The 15,188-nt window shown below is 33.0% G+C and overlaps 1 protein-coding gene and 1 long non-coding RNA gene across 3 annotated transcripts in view; both read left to right on the forward strand.

Moving 5' to 3' along the window:
* The window catches only part of LOC111695742 (kelch-like protein 3), a gene marked incomplete in the record, with an annotated part of 21,358 nt that extends 8,761 nt beyond the window's left edge, over window positions 1–12,597 (forward strand). The window contains 14 exon segments of the mRNA XM_023465171.1: window positions 26–38; window positions 216–274; window positions 723–820; window positions 1,333–1,387; window positions 3,230–3,289; window positions 4,357–4,508; window positions 5,153–5,245; window positions 5,761–5,874; window positions 6,643–6,727; window positions 7,232–7,343; window positions 8,236–8,279; window positions 9,321–9,418; window positions 10,064–10,129; window positions 12,441–12,597. Coding sequence (XP_023320939.1) covers window positions 26–38; window positions 216–274; window positions 723–820; window positions 1,333–1,387; window positions 3,230–3,289; window positions 4,357–4,508; window positions 5,153–5,245; window positions 5,761–5,874; window positions 6,643–6,727; window positions 7,232–7,343; window positions 8,236–8,279; window positions 9,321–9,418; window positions 10,064–10,129; window positions 12,441–12,582 — 1,191 coding nt within the window.
* A 280-nt stretch (window positions 12,598–12,877) lies between these two features.
* Window positions 12,878–13,641, forward strand: LOC111695743 (uncharacterized). Of its 2 annotated transcripts, none has more exons than XR_002763930.1 (2): window positions 12,878–13,182; window positions 13,441–13,641. It is a non-coding gene; the product is annotated as an uncharacterized LOC111695743 (long non-coding RNA). The 2 variants fall into 2 exon arrangements; XR_002763931.1 differs by having other exon boundaries at window positions 12,878–13,175.
* The last annotated feature ends 1,547 nt before the right edge of the window (window positions 13,642–15,188 follow it).

Below are 15,188 nucleotides of genomic sequence, written 5' to 3' on the forward strand. Positions count from 1 at the left end.
ATTTCATAGGTCAACCCTGGGAGTGGAATCATATATAGGTCAGGATTAACAAAACCAGCTGAAGGGGGGGGGAATCATATATAGGTCAGGATTAACAAAACCAGCTGAAGGGGGGGGGGGATCGGGTCTGAAATTTTCCCTCTCTTCTTTATTTTTCCCTGTAATTTACACATTTTCTCTTTTTTAAAAAGATTTTTGTATAAGTTATCTTTTAGAATGTCATTTTACCGAAGTGTTGGAATGTGATGAATTCTTCAGTCTATCTGCAGACCAGGTACTATTTTTAAAGGGAGTGTATAGACGTTATTAAAAGGGACCCTCCATCTACTCATTTGGTATCCTTTGAAACTTTGTCTCAGGGAGAAAGAAAAGAGATATCATCCTTTTTGTTCTCATAGTGGTAATTTTGACACATTCCTTTTCTGTCTCCGCAGCATAGACATAAACCCTTTATCACAGAACCCGCAATTCTAAACAATATAAATAATAAATTTTAAACGCGTGTCGTACAGTATTAATATATGTTATACTCGGTAAAGAAATGTAGTTTGTATGCTTACCATAAAACCAAGGATAAAAAGTATGGATATCTCATTCACCGGAAGTGCCACTCTATGATTGGAGTGTCCCTTTAATAGTATTCAATTTTTGTCAGGAGGGGGGGGGGGGGGGGATTGAAACAACAAATTATTTGTATAAAATTAAATATAGAACTATTTCAGGTTGCACAACTAATCTCCAGTGATACAATTACAGTGCCTAATGAGGAGAAGGTTTTTGAAAGTGTTATTTCCTGGATACAATTCGAACCAGACTCCAGGTACTGTTTATAGTATGGTAAGTTATTCTTAACTCCAGGTACTGTACCGTTAATAGACAGTGTTAAGCTAAATCTAGGTGCTCTTTTGTTAGTGGACTCTGGATGTTTCTTAAATGTAAAATAAGTTACAAACTAAAAGATTTTTTCTCTACTATTTATATTTCACCTTTCTATTCAATATTTATTTTGTTTAAAACAAAAAAACAACATTTTTTATGAGTTTTATTGTCAAGTCATTACGCGGAATTTGAGAACGCGTCACCCTTTTTTCTTTGATTTGATTTGATTTAGAAAGGAACTAATTACTCTCCACAAATTCAAATTTTTGCATCTTTTTGAAAAAATCTGACGGTCTAAATAGTATTTTTTTCATTGTTTAAAATTACAATGGTTTGCAGCATCAGACTGCAAAGATATAAGAATGGGAAAATAAGAATTTGAAGCAAGTAATCAGGTTTCTTTATTCTGAACTCTGTTTAGATCTCAGTTCCTTTATTCTGAACTCTGTTTAGATCTCAGTTCCTTTCTGTTCTAATGGAACATGTCAGGCTTCCCCTTCTTGCCCAGGTACTAGGTCCCTTCATTAAAGGGATTGTACGCGGAATTTAAAGTAACCCTCCACCCAACCACGCAACGAGGAGAATTTCCAATTTACCACTAGACGCCCTTTAACCCATTAACTGATAATCGAGGGCAGAAGAGCTACTTCTTTCTATCTCTAAAATGGCGTTCAAATTACGGAAAAACTGGAGTGTATTCTGGCGTAAAGTGTGAACGTATATTCCTCGAAAATTCAGAATAGTCTTTGTCCAACGCGGTTTTCAAAAATTTTCAGTGTAAATTTTTATGGAAAGTAAATATTATTATTTCTTTTATATTAAAACAGCTTACAAACAAAGTGATCCAACAATTATTAGCGTTTTGGTATATAAATGAGAATAAATCCATCATCCTTGGATCATTCAAAGCTATCAGGGTACTGATGTAAATCAAACATGCCACTCTACCAACAGAGCACTCTTGAAATCATGCTTAAAGTCCTGTTTTAGTCTAATGAGATTGTCAAGGTGAACTTTAGTGACTTTTTGTAGAAAAGTATCATGAACAACTTACAAAAGTACCCTCTCAATATTAAAGTCTGCCTGAGTTATCGTGGTTGTCCCATTTGACATGTACACATGTACATGTACACATTTTGTCAATTTTATTGCTCTCCATAGTTAACAAAATTTACGGGATTAAAAAAGTTAACAAAATTTACGAGATTAAAAGCTGGTTATTGGTATGCAACAATTTTCATTGGATCTCGCTAATCTTATACCTTATTTATGCAGGTCTATGTTAAAATCAGCTTCTAACAAAGGAGTGTCATTGAGGGAGGAGGTGGATAGCATCCATGAGCCCCTCAAACTGATCTCTGGAGTCTCCTGATTCGCAGAACCGCCTCCTAGCAAACTACCAGCCAATCAAATCGTCTCCGAGCCTTACGCTACGTCTGACAGGCTCCCCAACTCTGTCTCACGTGTAGTAGTTCGATATCTGAAAATTACAATTACATCCACCCTGAAATCTTTTTTTTGAAAAATCTCAACATGGTCATAATGTTTTTAATGGTATATAAACAATTTGTGTTAAAAAGTCTATTTTTATTGAGATTATGACTTCTCATTTTGTTTTTCTAAATTTCACAAATTACTAAACTTGTGCAGAACTATTGCAGCTTCATGTAATTTCACAGATGCATCTTGTACAAGTCTATCTAGACTACCACCAATTCACAAAACATTGAATAATGAAATACAATAAAAGCACAAATTTAAGTATTTCCCCAAAACTATTATGTTTAGTAGTAGTGGTAGTCTAGATAGATTCGTACATGACATACCTTTGAAATGATATAAAATTTGTGTTTCTTTATATAAAGCTGCAATAGTTCTGCACAAGTTCAGGAATTTGTGAAATCTAGAAAAACAAAATAAGAAATCTTAATCTCAATAAAAGTAGACTTATTAACAAAAACTGTTCATGCGCCATTAAAAACTTTATGAACATGTTGAGATTTATCAGAAAAAGCTTTTGGCGGATGTAAAACCAAATATTTGTTATTGGATATCGAATTACAGGACGTAAGACAGATATGGGGAGCCTGTCAGACGTAGCATGAGGCTCAAAGACGATTTCGATTGACTAGGAGGCAATTCTGCGAATCAGGAGGCTCGGGATGACCGTTTGTGGGGTATATGGATGCTCTGCACCCCTTCCCTCGTCATTTACGTTCAGGAAATTTACCATGGTTCTGATTTTTCCTAGAGTAAATGAAACAATTTAACGGTTATTTGGGGTTAACATTTTAAAAATTTTCACTTCGCATTTTTATTCAAAAATATTTATGCATGAATTATTTATAAGGAATATCTTATACAGAGAGTTACCACAGAAAATCTACTAAAAACGAATGATGTCTGCAAGGTAATGAAATTATCGTATTTTCTATTTCGAGTCTCTTATCGCGTAATTTTTATTTAAATCCATTATTTGTTTGATCTTCATTAATTTACAAAGAAAGTTAAAAGGTCTCTTTTAACCGTATTAGAGAACCCCATTTTCAACGGATTTTAAATATATTTTTCTTGGGGCCGCGATTTTTTTCTTGTCCATTTCAGTCGTAGTTTTAAATTTAAGCTGTTAAATCCAAATTCAAGAAAATAGGAGATTATATTCTATTTCAAAACTTATCCTTTTTAAAATTTTGCAGTAACAAAGGCGTAGTCAGGAGGGGGGGCTGTGGACCAGTAAAATCTGCGAATTTCAGGGGGTTTAGGTAAAAATTGGAGAGTGAAAATGTGGGATAGTTTTCTCCTTTTTCTCGGTGTTCAAGAGATGATTTGGGCGTTTTTGAAGCTCTCTGACCGGCAAGTTTTGCTTCCCTTAGAGTTATCAAAAACTAAATACATGAGTTTTAAGCTTAAAGATGTTTAGTAAATCTAGCTGAAGTAAGCTTTAAAATTAATGAATTTAAGCTGCAAAGAATGGGGTCAACTTTTGAAATAAAATTGTTTAAACATTGATAAAAACCTAACCTGGGAATTCCATATTAGCACAAAACTAGATCTAAACGTGCATATGCATATCATATTATTTCTACAACTAGGGAAATTCTGCCTAAAGAAACTCTTCTTTTACAATATAATTGTATGTTTCGTCCCCATCGGAAATATTGTGTTAAAGCTTGGTAAGGGGTTTTAAAAAGTAAACAAGAGGTATAACAATTTTACAAAAAAAATGTGTTCGAAATATACTCGGGAAAACTTGAATATTTGTGAGTTCAATGATTTGCTAAAATAAAGCTGTATTCTCTATATGCATAGGAACGGCCATAGGACTTCAAATATGGCTACTGATAATAATAGATACAAACTTGCAAACTCTGCTCGAACAAATAATTTTGCTATTGAAACTCAGTAAAAAAAATACTTTAAACGTTTCCCTCTCATTATTTACCAAGCAAAGTTTTGAGTTATTCATTAAAAATTCAGGATTATATCATTGAAGCGATGAAGTTCCACTTACTGAAAGGTGATCTCAAGCTCCAGATGTCATTGACCTCCCCTAGAACTAAACCTAGACAGCCTGTTGGTCTCCCGAAGGTCTTGCTTGCCATTGGTGGCCAAGCCCCAAAAGCTATTAGGTATTTCGAATTTTAAAATTGTCATTAGTCAAAAAAGGAAATCAAACTATCAAACTACCTATTTAAGCGTAATTTTAATTGACCTTCAAAACAAGGATGACAATGTCCGATTCAGAAAAATGTTCCTATTTTTTCACTCAAACTGAGTAATTAAAGTGTATTTTTATAGATGAAAAGTTTATTTGAAGAGTTGTCAGGGGTTCATGATCTAGGAATTGGGGATGTGTGAAAATATCCCACCTTTTCTTGATATTTTATCTGCAGAATGACCAGCCTGCCATTTTTAAAGCCAATTTTTCATATGCGCTCATCTGGAATTATAAGTTTTTGAGCGATCAAAAAACCTAAATAATATAATATTAAAATCTTTATACAATAATGATCTAAAAAGGTTCTTCAAAGTTCCAAGAGCTCATCAGTGTCTCGTTGTTCTATCACATGTTTCTGTTCACTTCACCTTAACACGGGGTTTATTTTTTTTACAGGATGGGCTGATACTATTTGATATTATTCATCAAAAGTTTATCTATTTCCAACTTAAAACCATTTATTTTACCCAAATATTTTCTAAGATGGGATTTCAAACTCATTTAATTCTTGAAAAATATGTTCCCCTTGGCTTAACCTACTGTGAAAACTTGTAGGTCGGTTGAGTGCTATGACCTGAAAGAAGAAAGATGGATTCATCTGACCGAGATGCCCGGAAGGAGATGTCGATGTGGTGTAGCGGTCGTCAGGTTAGTCTACTTCCGGTTTACTGAAAAGAGAAAGAAGTCTTACGGTTCTCTTGAATCTATTTCAATCCTCCCAGTATCGTGTGAGAATTATTTATACTCCAAATCGGCCAAATTGTTCCCTAGACCATTTGAAAAGTAGTTCTTGATTAGATTCCAGGCTTTTTGAGATTTTAGAAGATTTGTGGGCGGGAGTGAATACTCCCACTCTTTTTGATTTTTTTTTAAAATTAATAATGTAGAGGTAGTACCTTCAGTTGGTTCGTTTTTGGGCCGTCTTTTCTATATATATTATTTCAGGGTAAAAATAAAGAAAAGCAAATACATTTTGAATTGTGTTTTCTAAAAGTTTGTTTTACTTACGATGCAGATCGGATCGTTTTGCACTTTTTATATTTTATGTTAAAAATATTGCAAACTTTAAAAAATCAAAATTTAACCTAATTCAGTTTTTAAAGCTTTGAAAATTTATCAATTTTTGATTAAAACAATTCAAAGCGATTAACAACACTATGTAGAGGTCGAGTGTACGCAGTTGGTGGGTTTAATGGTAGCCTGCGGGTTAGAACAGTTGACGTGTACGATCCAACCAATGATACCTGGTCCAGTATTGCAAGTATGGAAGCTAGAAGGTATGTTAATACAGAGAATGAGACGACTGTGCAGAATTAATGCTGCTTGTTTCCATATATTCTTGGTTTCTTGCGGCTCTAACTTGTTTCTTTCTTTGGAAAATCAGCAAAAAAATATTTAAGGCAAACCACTTAATTTGACCTTAAAATCGTCATGTTTTAAGACTTTCCAAGTCGTCTTTGCAGTCTCATGTGGGACGGGTAACCCTGTATTCTTAGATTTCTCAATTTTCCCGAGGGAAAACTTTTAAATTTTACAACTTTATATAAAGGTAGTTTTTAGTTTTTACTTCTCTCCAGGGAATTTGTTTTGTTTAGAGAAAATACAAAATTCCAAGGTGTCAGACATTTTGTGTCCATTTACATTTAAAATTCTTAATCTAAAGATAAACAATTACATTTAAATACTGAATTTTGTAGTGTGTAATTACCCCACACAGTGTTTAGATAGTAAATAAATAAAAAATGTTTTATATTTTGTTTACAAAGCTCTTTCATTATCATAACATCTTAAATATGAAAATTCTAAGATTTAAAGAGAAATATTCTGAGAACGAACAACGAACATTATAAATGAATTTTTTATTTTAATTAAATCACTTCGCTAGAAGCTAGAAAGCTTGTACTATCTTTTTGATACCTTTTATTTAAAATATTAATTATTTTTCCCAATTCGGCGAAAAAAACTTTAAAAAAATATTTTTAAAGAAAATATACAGCTAGTACACCCCTGGGTTAAAAAAAACTGAATGTTAATCTATTTCATAGGTCAACCCTGGGAGTAGCAGTCTTGAACGATTTTATCTACGCTGTAGGAGGTTTTGATGGAAGTGCAGGACTAAATACAGCAGAGGTATGATCTCGTCCTTCATCCCCCCCAAGCTATTTAAAAGGAACGGTATAGCTTATAATTCCTAACGTCCATCCAATAAAAACGTGGCATGTCCGATTTTCAACGGTACTCTTAATATGACTCATCCCAAGTATCACTATGGTTAAAAAAAATCTTTTTCGCCATGTTGGTTAGGTTTTTACAGGGTGGATCAAAAATTACTTGGTATATTTTTTCTCGTTTTTAAATGTTTTCGTCTAAAGGTGGAAAAATTGTTTTAAAAAATATTAGTATCATGACTAATCATTTTGAAAATCAGTTTACATTATTCCTTGTGCTAGACTCTCTCCCTGAAAGTTAAATTAAATACTTTCTTTTGGGGTTAGTTTAGGTCTTCTGATACCTTAGGGATGAATTTTGCGGTCACTATTTGACAAAATTCTAAAATTACATTTTATGATTTTTGTGAACACTTTCCGAAAAAAGAACACTTAAAAATTGATTGAAAGATAATGCTTAATTCAGGTGTTAGATATGACTGTAACTGGGAGTCATGAGTGGCGAAGTATTGCTCCAATGTCAACAAGAAGGAGTTCTGTTGGAGTAGGAGTCCTTGGTGGTCTTATATACGCAGTAGGTAGGAATACTTGAGTAGGAGTACTTGGTGGTCTTATATACGCTGTAGGTAGGAATAATGGGGTAGGAGTACTGAGTGGTCTTATATACGCAGTAGGTAGGAATACTTGGGTAGGAGTACTTGATCGTCCTATATACACAGTAGGAAGGAATAATGTGGTAGGAGTACTGGGTGGTCCTAAACACAGTAGGTAATACTGGGGTAAGAGTCCTTGGTGGTCTAATATGCGCTGTAGGTAGGAATACTGGAGTAGGAGTTCTTGGTGGTCTTATATACACAGTAGGTAGGCATACTGGAGTAGGAGTACTTTATGGTCTTAGATACGCTGTAGGTAGGAATACTGAAGTACAAGTACTATACAGAGTAGGCAGGCATACAGGAGTAGGAGCACTTGGTGGTCTTACATACAGAGTAGGCAGGCATACAGGAGTAGGAGTACTTGGTGGTCTTACATACAGAGTAGGCAGGCATACAGGAGTAGGAGTACTTGGTGGTCTTACATACAGAGTAGGCAGGCATACAGGAGTAGGTGGTCTTATATACGCATTAGGAGTGAGGAGTAAAAGAACCTGTAAGAAGAATTCAATAGGGTGACGTCCATTTTTCATTTCAAAGCAGCAATGCGTCAAAACAAATCTAGAATAAAATCCCCCTTTTTTACCTACCGTGGTGTGGTCACTGGTCAGCATATATATTTTTCTGAAGTGGCGATATACTATAGAGGGTGACGTCCATGTCAATACAATATCCGGTACTGAAATGTTACATATAAGAATGAGTGGTCGGTGAATTATCAGATACTGAAATATTAAATAATCATTTCGGTAACTAATACTGTATTGATGTATGTGCCGACGACTTAGGTTACATTTAAACCCTTATAATTGTTTAGGAGGATATGATGGAAACTCCAGACAATGCCTCTCAAGTGTAGAGGTAAACCTAACGTCTAGGCCCAAAGAGAATAGAATATATATTAGAGATGAATTTAGTCAATCCCTCCGTATGAATTTTGTCAGTCCCTTTCAGCCTGTAAGGGAGTTCAAAGTGTTCAATTCATGTAAATGTTCACAAATTATATGCAGTAGAGTACATAAATACAGTATGTTCCCTAGACTATCCATTTCAATTTTGAATTTTTTAAAGCTGTTAAATAAACTTTATAAAATAAATTAGGTGAATAAAAAACATAATTTGATTTACAGTTATAACGGAAAATCATCGTTTGTAAAGTGAAAGGCATAGAGTTTATGTGAAATGATCATTGGTCAATTATGAAACCAGTCTATTTCATAATTTGGTTTTCTTTTAATATTAATTTTAGATTTTCTATAAATTGATGTTCCAGGGCCCAAAAGTTTATATAGCACAAATATGTGAAGTACACCTGCAGTACGGAAACAGTACAACAAAATGGTCGTTTTACACTTTTTTCTAGTAAATTCCTCTCTAATATATGTTCTATTCTCTTTGTCTAGGCCACACTGAGATGATATCTTTCGAATTAAAGAAAGAATTGTTATCTGATTAGATGATCGTTTTTTTATTTCTAAGATTTCTTTACTTATTACATAATTATTTATGAGAAGACTCATTTTTTCGTGTTTGCACATATTCATAGATTTTCTTTAAGCTTAGTTTAAATTTTTTAGATAAATGTCATACTTTTAAGTTATTTGGTCATTTGATTAATGATTAATGATTTATATTCATTTATTTCTGTGACCTTTTTTTCATATTTTTAATTATTTATCAATTACCTTATTAGTGGTTCTTTTGTTCATTGACTGTATTATTTTTTCATTGATCTTTTTGTTTATCGATTTATTAATTCAATAAATCATAAATTAAATGTTGGATTTTATTAAATGTTTGATTAATCAATTGATTGGTTGATTGATTGATTGACAGATTTATTGATCGATCGATTGATTGATTGATTATTTGACTGATTGACTGATTGATTGATTGTTTAAGGTGTACAACCCTGAGCAGGATATTTGGTGTCCTGTGACCGATATGTTTGCCCGGCGGTCAGGGGCCGGGGTTGGTGTACTGAACGGGCTTCTTTACAGGTAATTAGCAATTATAATTCTCCAAAATATTCAGAAGAAAGACATTTTTTCAACCTTAACCTTAATTTTTTAAATGTTAATGAATAAATTTTAACCTTGGTTTCATTTTCATAGCAAAAACTTTTTTTATGGCGCAAGACATGTTTTTTATGATTATGATAGATTTCACTTTGATATAATAATACTTTTCAACGTTTGAACAATTTGGAAACAAACCCTGACACGCGATGTCAGGTTTGAACCATGAGCTTGGTTTGGAACTTTCGTTCCATGATATCGCACCCACGGGACTCTTTAACCATCACGGGAGCTCAAGCCTTATCACTTCAGATTAAGGGTTCACAGCATTTTTTATTATCATTACTTTGAGGCTTGTTCATGTTCTCTAATGATATCTAAAGGTTTCAACAATCAGAATAAAATAAAAGCTATTTAAAAGGAACGGTATAGCTTATAATTCCTAACGTCCATCCAATAAAAATGGCATGTCCGATTTTCAACGGTACTCTTAATATGACTTGTGAATTAAGAAAAACGACGATATTGTCCACATTATTTATCCGAGAAGGTTAAAAGAGTGCCGTTGTGAATTGACAACGACAGCCCTTCTAATCAAACATTGAAAGAAAAAGTTTTATTTCCTAGTGTTGGTGGTCATGATGGTCCGGTTGTCAGGAACTCAGTAGAATGCTATAATCCGGATACTAACAGGTATCTATACATATAAAGTTGTAATCTCTGTTTGTCCGATCATAACTCAGGAACACCTTGGCCGATTTTACTTAAATTTTGATTGGGACCTCGGGAGAACCACGGGAATGTTCTTAATTTGATTGTGATATTCTAAAATGTATAGGTCGATTTTTATAGCGAAAAATTAGTTTCCCGATAAAAATCGTCTTTTTCGAAATTTTGTTAAAAAATTATTTTGAACTTTTCGTTATAGCGACAATGACACAAAAATCAAAACGAAAAATATTCTATGGAAATCATTTTTGAAACTTTGGATTTAATTTTAGCGAAATTGAAAAAACTTTTGAATATTGTTTGTCGTTTTAACCACTATAAACAATCGTTTTCAAATCGATGTCCATTTCTACAAAAGGTGGATAGCTTATATTGGACGAGACTAAAGGTTTATAGTGATCCATCTTAAAATTACAGCCAATAAAGTTGTGTCTTATTAATTTAACGGAGCTGAAAATTTAAGAATGGTGGATATCGAGATTAATGCTTGATCTCCTCTTTCTCTTAATCTTGAATTAAATAATGCTTGTTCTCCTCTTGTTATTAATCTCAAGATTAATTAACCGATCGGGATTAAGGATATTCCATTCAAAAGTTTTCAGCTCTGATAGAGCGTGAGCAAATTTAACATGTTTTCTGTAATTCAGATTAAAACTGTAAATTAAAAGTAGCAAGTTAAGAGGTTAAATAGATTAATTGAACACTCAGCTAAGTGGTTTCTTTTCTAATTTAATTATCCTCCGATTAGGAAATAATACGAGTTATTAGTAGACATTTTCCACACTTTAACAATTAAGGGTTTCCTATTGTTATTTTTATTCTTTAAGATTAATTTTTATCTTCACTGGTTGAGTTAGGGAGGGTGTGCAGCGAAATAAATTGTAATAAAGCTTCTCATTTTAAACTTTAAACCAGGTTCCGTACAATTAAATTGCTAAGTTTTCTTTCCTTACAACTCTCTCTGTTCAATTTTAATAATATATTTAATCTATTTGATGTTAGGACTAGGATGAGGGGGTTGCAAGGGTTAAATGAAAAAATAGATAATTATTGTTAAAGAATGTTGACGTATTATAAGTGACTCCATTTTTTAAAGTAGTCTCTTTCAGTCAGATATTGTGTTCACACTTTTTTAAAGCTCTTAGTGGATTTATGGTGCAAAGAGGAATAAGGTCATGGAGCGAAGTCTAAACTTTTAAAAAAACCCCAAAAAAGTATTCTCTTTCATGGTCAATTAGATAAAAGTGAAAAAGGGACCATTGTGAAAATGGTATAACTTGAATTGGGGGTTTATCAGGAAATAGATTTCAGTCACTTTAAAATGTATGTAATTAACATGTATTATGATTCAGATGGGCCCCGGAGTCTGAAATGTAATTAACATGTTTTATGATTTAGATGGGCCCCGGTGGCTGAAATGTAATTAAAATGTATTGTGATTTAGATGGGCCCCGGTTACTGAAATGTAATTAACATGTTTTAATTCTTAAGATGGGCCCCGGTGGCTGAAATGTAATTAACATGTATTATGATTAAGATGGGCCCCGGTGGCTGAAATGTAATTAACATGCATTATGATTCAGATGGGCCCCGGTGTCTGAAATGTAATTAACATGTTTTATGATTTAGATGAGCCCCGGTGGCTGAAATGTTACTAACATGTTTTATGATTAAGATGGGCCCCGGTGGCTGAAATGTAATTAAAATTTATTATGATTTAGATGGGCCCCGGTGGCTGAAATGTAATTAAAATGTTTTATGTCTTAAGATGGGCCCCGGTGGCTGAAATGTAATTAGCATGTATTATGATTAAGATGGGCCCCGGTGGCTGAAATGTAGTTAACATGTATTATGATTTAGATGGGCCCCGGTGGCTGAAATGTAATTAACATGTTTTATGATTAAGATGGGCCCCGGTGGCTAAAATGTAATTAACATGTATTATGATTAAGATGGGCCCCGGTGGCTGAAATGTAATTAACATTTATTATGATTAAGATGGGCCCCGGTGGCTGAAATGTAATTAACATGTTTTATGTCTTAAGATGGGCCCCGGTGGCTGAAATGTAATTAGCATGTATTATGATTAAGATGGGCCCCGGTGGCTGAAATGTAATTAACATGTATTATGATTAAGATGGGCCCCGGTGGCTGAAATGTAATTAACATGTATTATGATTAAGATAGGCCCCGGTGGCTGAAATGTAATTAACATTTATTATGATTAAGATGGCCCCGGTGGCTGAAATGTAATTAACATGTTTTATGTCTTAAGATGGGCCCCGGTGGCTGAAATGAATTATTCTCGAAGAAACGCTGGTGTAATAGCTCACAACGGTGTGCTCTACGTTATAGGTGGAGACGATGGAACATCAAACCTGTCTTCAGTAGAGGTACTTGGTTGGTTGATTGGTTAGTTAGGAGATTGAGAGGATGGTTAGTAGGTTGGTGTCTTGCTTTGATGGCTGATTTGAAGGTTTTGTATGGGAGTTTGATTATGTGGTTGCTTGGTTTGTAGGATAGTTGGTTGGATAATTGCTTGCTTAGTTGCTTGCTTAGTTGCTTAGATAAATTAAATTTGTAGGAACACATTTTTCAATCCGAATCAATTTGGTTAAAAATACTGAAACTTTTAGATCCGGGCTGAAAAACCTGAATGCAGAGTGAATTGAAACCCCACATTGCATAACGGAAACATGGTCGTCTAACTAAACAAAACCTCTAGTCTTATTATTACATTTTATTATTTACTGTGCAAAACTGTAATTGGATTTTTTCTTCAGATTCCGGTTTTCCAGTTGAACGAGAAACAATGTTTATTGTTTATGATTACCTATCATCTTATAATCTGTACTCTGAGGAAGCTTGCGAAGTTTTTGCGTAAAGTTCATGTTTCACGTATTACCATGTCTAAGTAAGCAATAATGGTTAAAAATACTAGACAAGGACAGGAAAGGCATTCGTTGTTCCAGGTCGGTCAAATTATCTTAGTAGATTAACCGCTCATTCGGTTTAGAGTTAGAATAATTCAAAAGTTACCGACTTTAGGGAACTTTTACCTTTTTTAATTTATTGAACCAGAAGTCGCGGAATTTCTTTATGCCGTGTGCCGATACCAACATAAGAGAAGTATAACTTCAGCTATAGCTAGTTCTACTACTTTACCTATTTGTCGCTATTAAAAAATTCTCAACTCTGTTCAGAAACACATAAGTTTAAGATTTTTTTATCTAGTTTCGTGATTTTTGGTTTTAATCTGATCTCTAAACCATTAGATTGAAATAACTAAACTTACATATAACGTAATAACTTTTATGTAAATTATGTTAAGACTTACGATTATCCAAAATAATGACCATGAGTCATCATAAATAAAAAAGAAACTCGAGTCACTGATTTGCACGCTTGGTGGTTTTTTTTACAAAGTTAACATACTTGGCTTTTGGGGTGCTTCGCGCCCATCTTCTATTTCAATTGTGAACATTTTCTCTTTGTGTATATTTTAAATCAAAAGCAAAACAAAATGTTCGTAGATTTTCAAAATTTTATGACATTCCAATTCTGTTGGAGGCAAAAATTTTAATTTTGATCATTCATGAACCTTATCTGGGGTCACGTGAGGTCCCACAAAAAAATTGGGCCCGATCTGTTCAGCTGTGACGTTTATTGGATGCAAACTGACAGACAAACAGACAAGCTAAGTATTACTAGGCTCTTCAACTTTTAATTGTTGCTTTATCTGTGTGCTGTTCTCTTTGTACAGTGTAAAAAAAAACATTAGAATAGAATAGCATTTCATATTATTTTTTCGCGCATTTTCAAAATTTTACAAAAATTTTAACACAAATTTTTGAAATTTTGATCATTCATAAACCTTCTCTGGGGTCACGCAAGTTGCCACAAAAATATGGACCCAATCTATTCAGCCGTTTTGACGTTTTTTGGAAACAAACAAACAAACAGACAAGCAAAGTATACATATATATGATATAGATAATCGTGTTAGATTGAAACTCAAATTAATTGAATAACGAATAATAAGGGACAAACAATGAAATAAAATTTTTAAAAATGTGCAATTGTTGTAGCTGGCTCAATCAATTTTTAATTAACTTTTTAATCTCATTTTTTGTGCTTTTCATGTGTTTTCCGATTTATTTATTTTACCTGTTTGAAAATTTATAGCAATACAGTTTACCCGAATATTTCAAATTGTTCAATGCTTAAAGAAAAATATTTTGATAAAGAAGTTAACTTATTCATTCTTCGACACAAAAACAAATGTTTGTCGTGTTTCAAGCATTCTATTTTACTAAATATTTTTTTATTGCTGTCTAAAAATTGTAAAGGGTGTAAGAATTTACCTTCATGGAGGTAAAGGCTCAGTAATTCATTTATTGAGAAAATGTAATTCTTTTATTGAGGAAAATGATTTCAAATGATATGAATTTAAACATGATTTTTAATTTTTGAATTAAAATTGATCGTGATTTACAAACTTTAATGTCTTTAAAAAACCCTAATTTTGAAGATTTTCTTGTACTTTACCAAAAATGTTATGACAGTAGATGAAAAATACATTCTGTTAAATTTGTAGCAATAACCTGCTGAAAATTAATTTTGAAAAGGAAAACTATTTTTAAATAATGCATTAATTTGTCGGATTGATAATCGATATTATTATATTTGTATAAATTTTAAACAGTTAAATATAGAATTATACTTGTAATTTGATTTTTTATGGTGGTTCAATAATTTTTTACTTAACAGTTCATGCTAGATAAAATTTCGACCCCAATGAATTGTGCAGCTCTTCTGCTCACGGTCATTTAAAAAATATCTTTGCATATTGTTTTTTACATGCATTTTTTTTAAGCTAACCAAGTTTAAAGACAATATGAATGTGTTCGCCAATTCCCATTTATGTTAGGACTAAATTGGTGAATTTGGATCGAGGTTTGAAAACATTTCTTAAAACTTTCCAAGATTTCAGAACTGTCACAAATTAAGGTTTGGTGTTATA

Source organism: Eurytemora carolleeae, unplaced genomic scaffold (assembly GCF_000591075.1).
Source record: "Eurytemora carolleeae unplaced genomic scaffold, Eaff_2.0 scaffold87, whole genome shotgun sequence".
In the NCBI taxonomy this organism is placed as follows: domain Eukaryota; kingdom Metazoa; phylum Arthropoda; class Copepoda; order Calanoida; family Temoridae; genus Eurytemora; species Eurytemora carolleeae.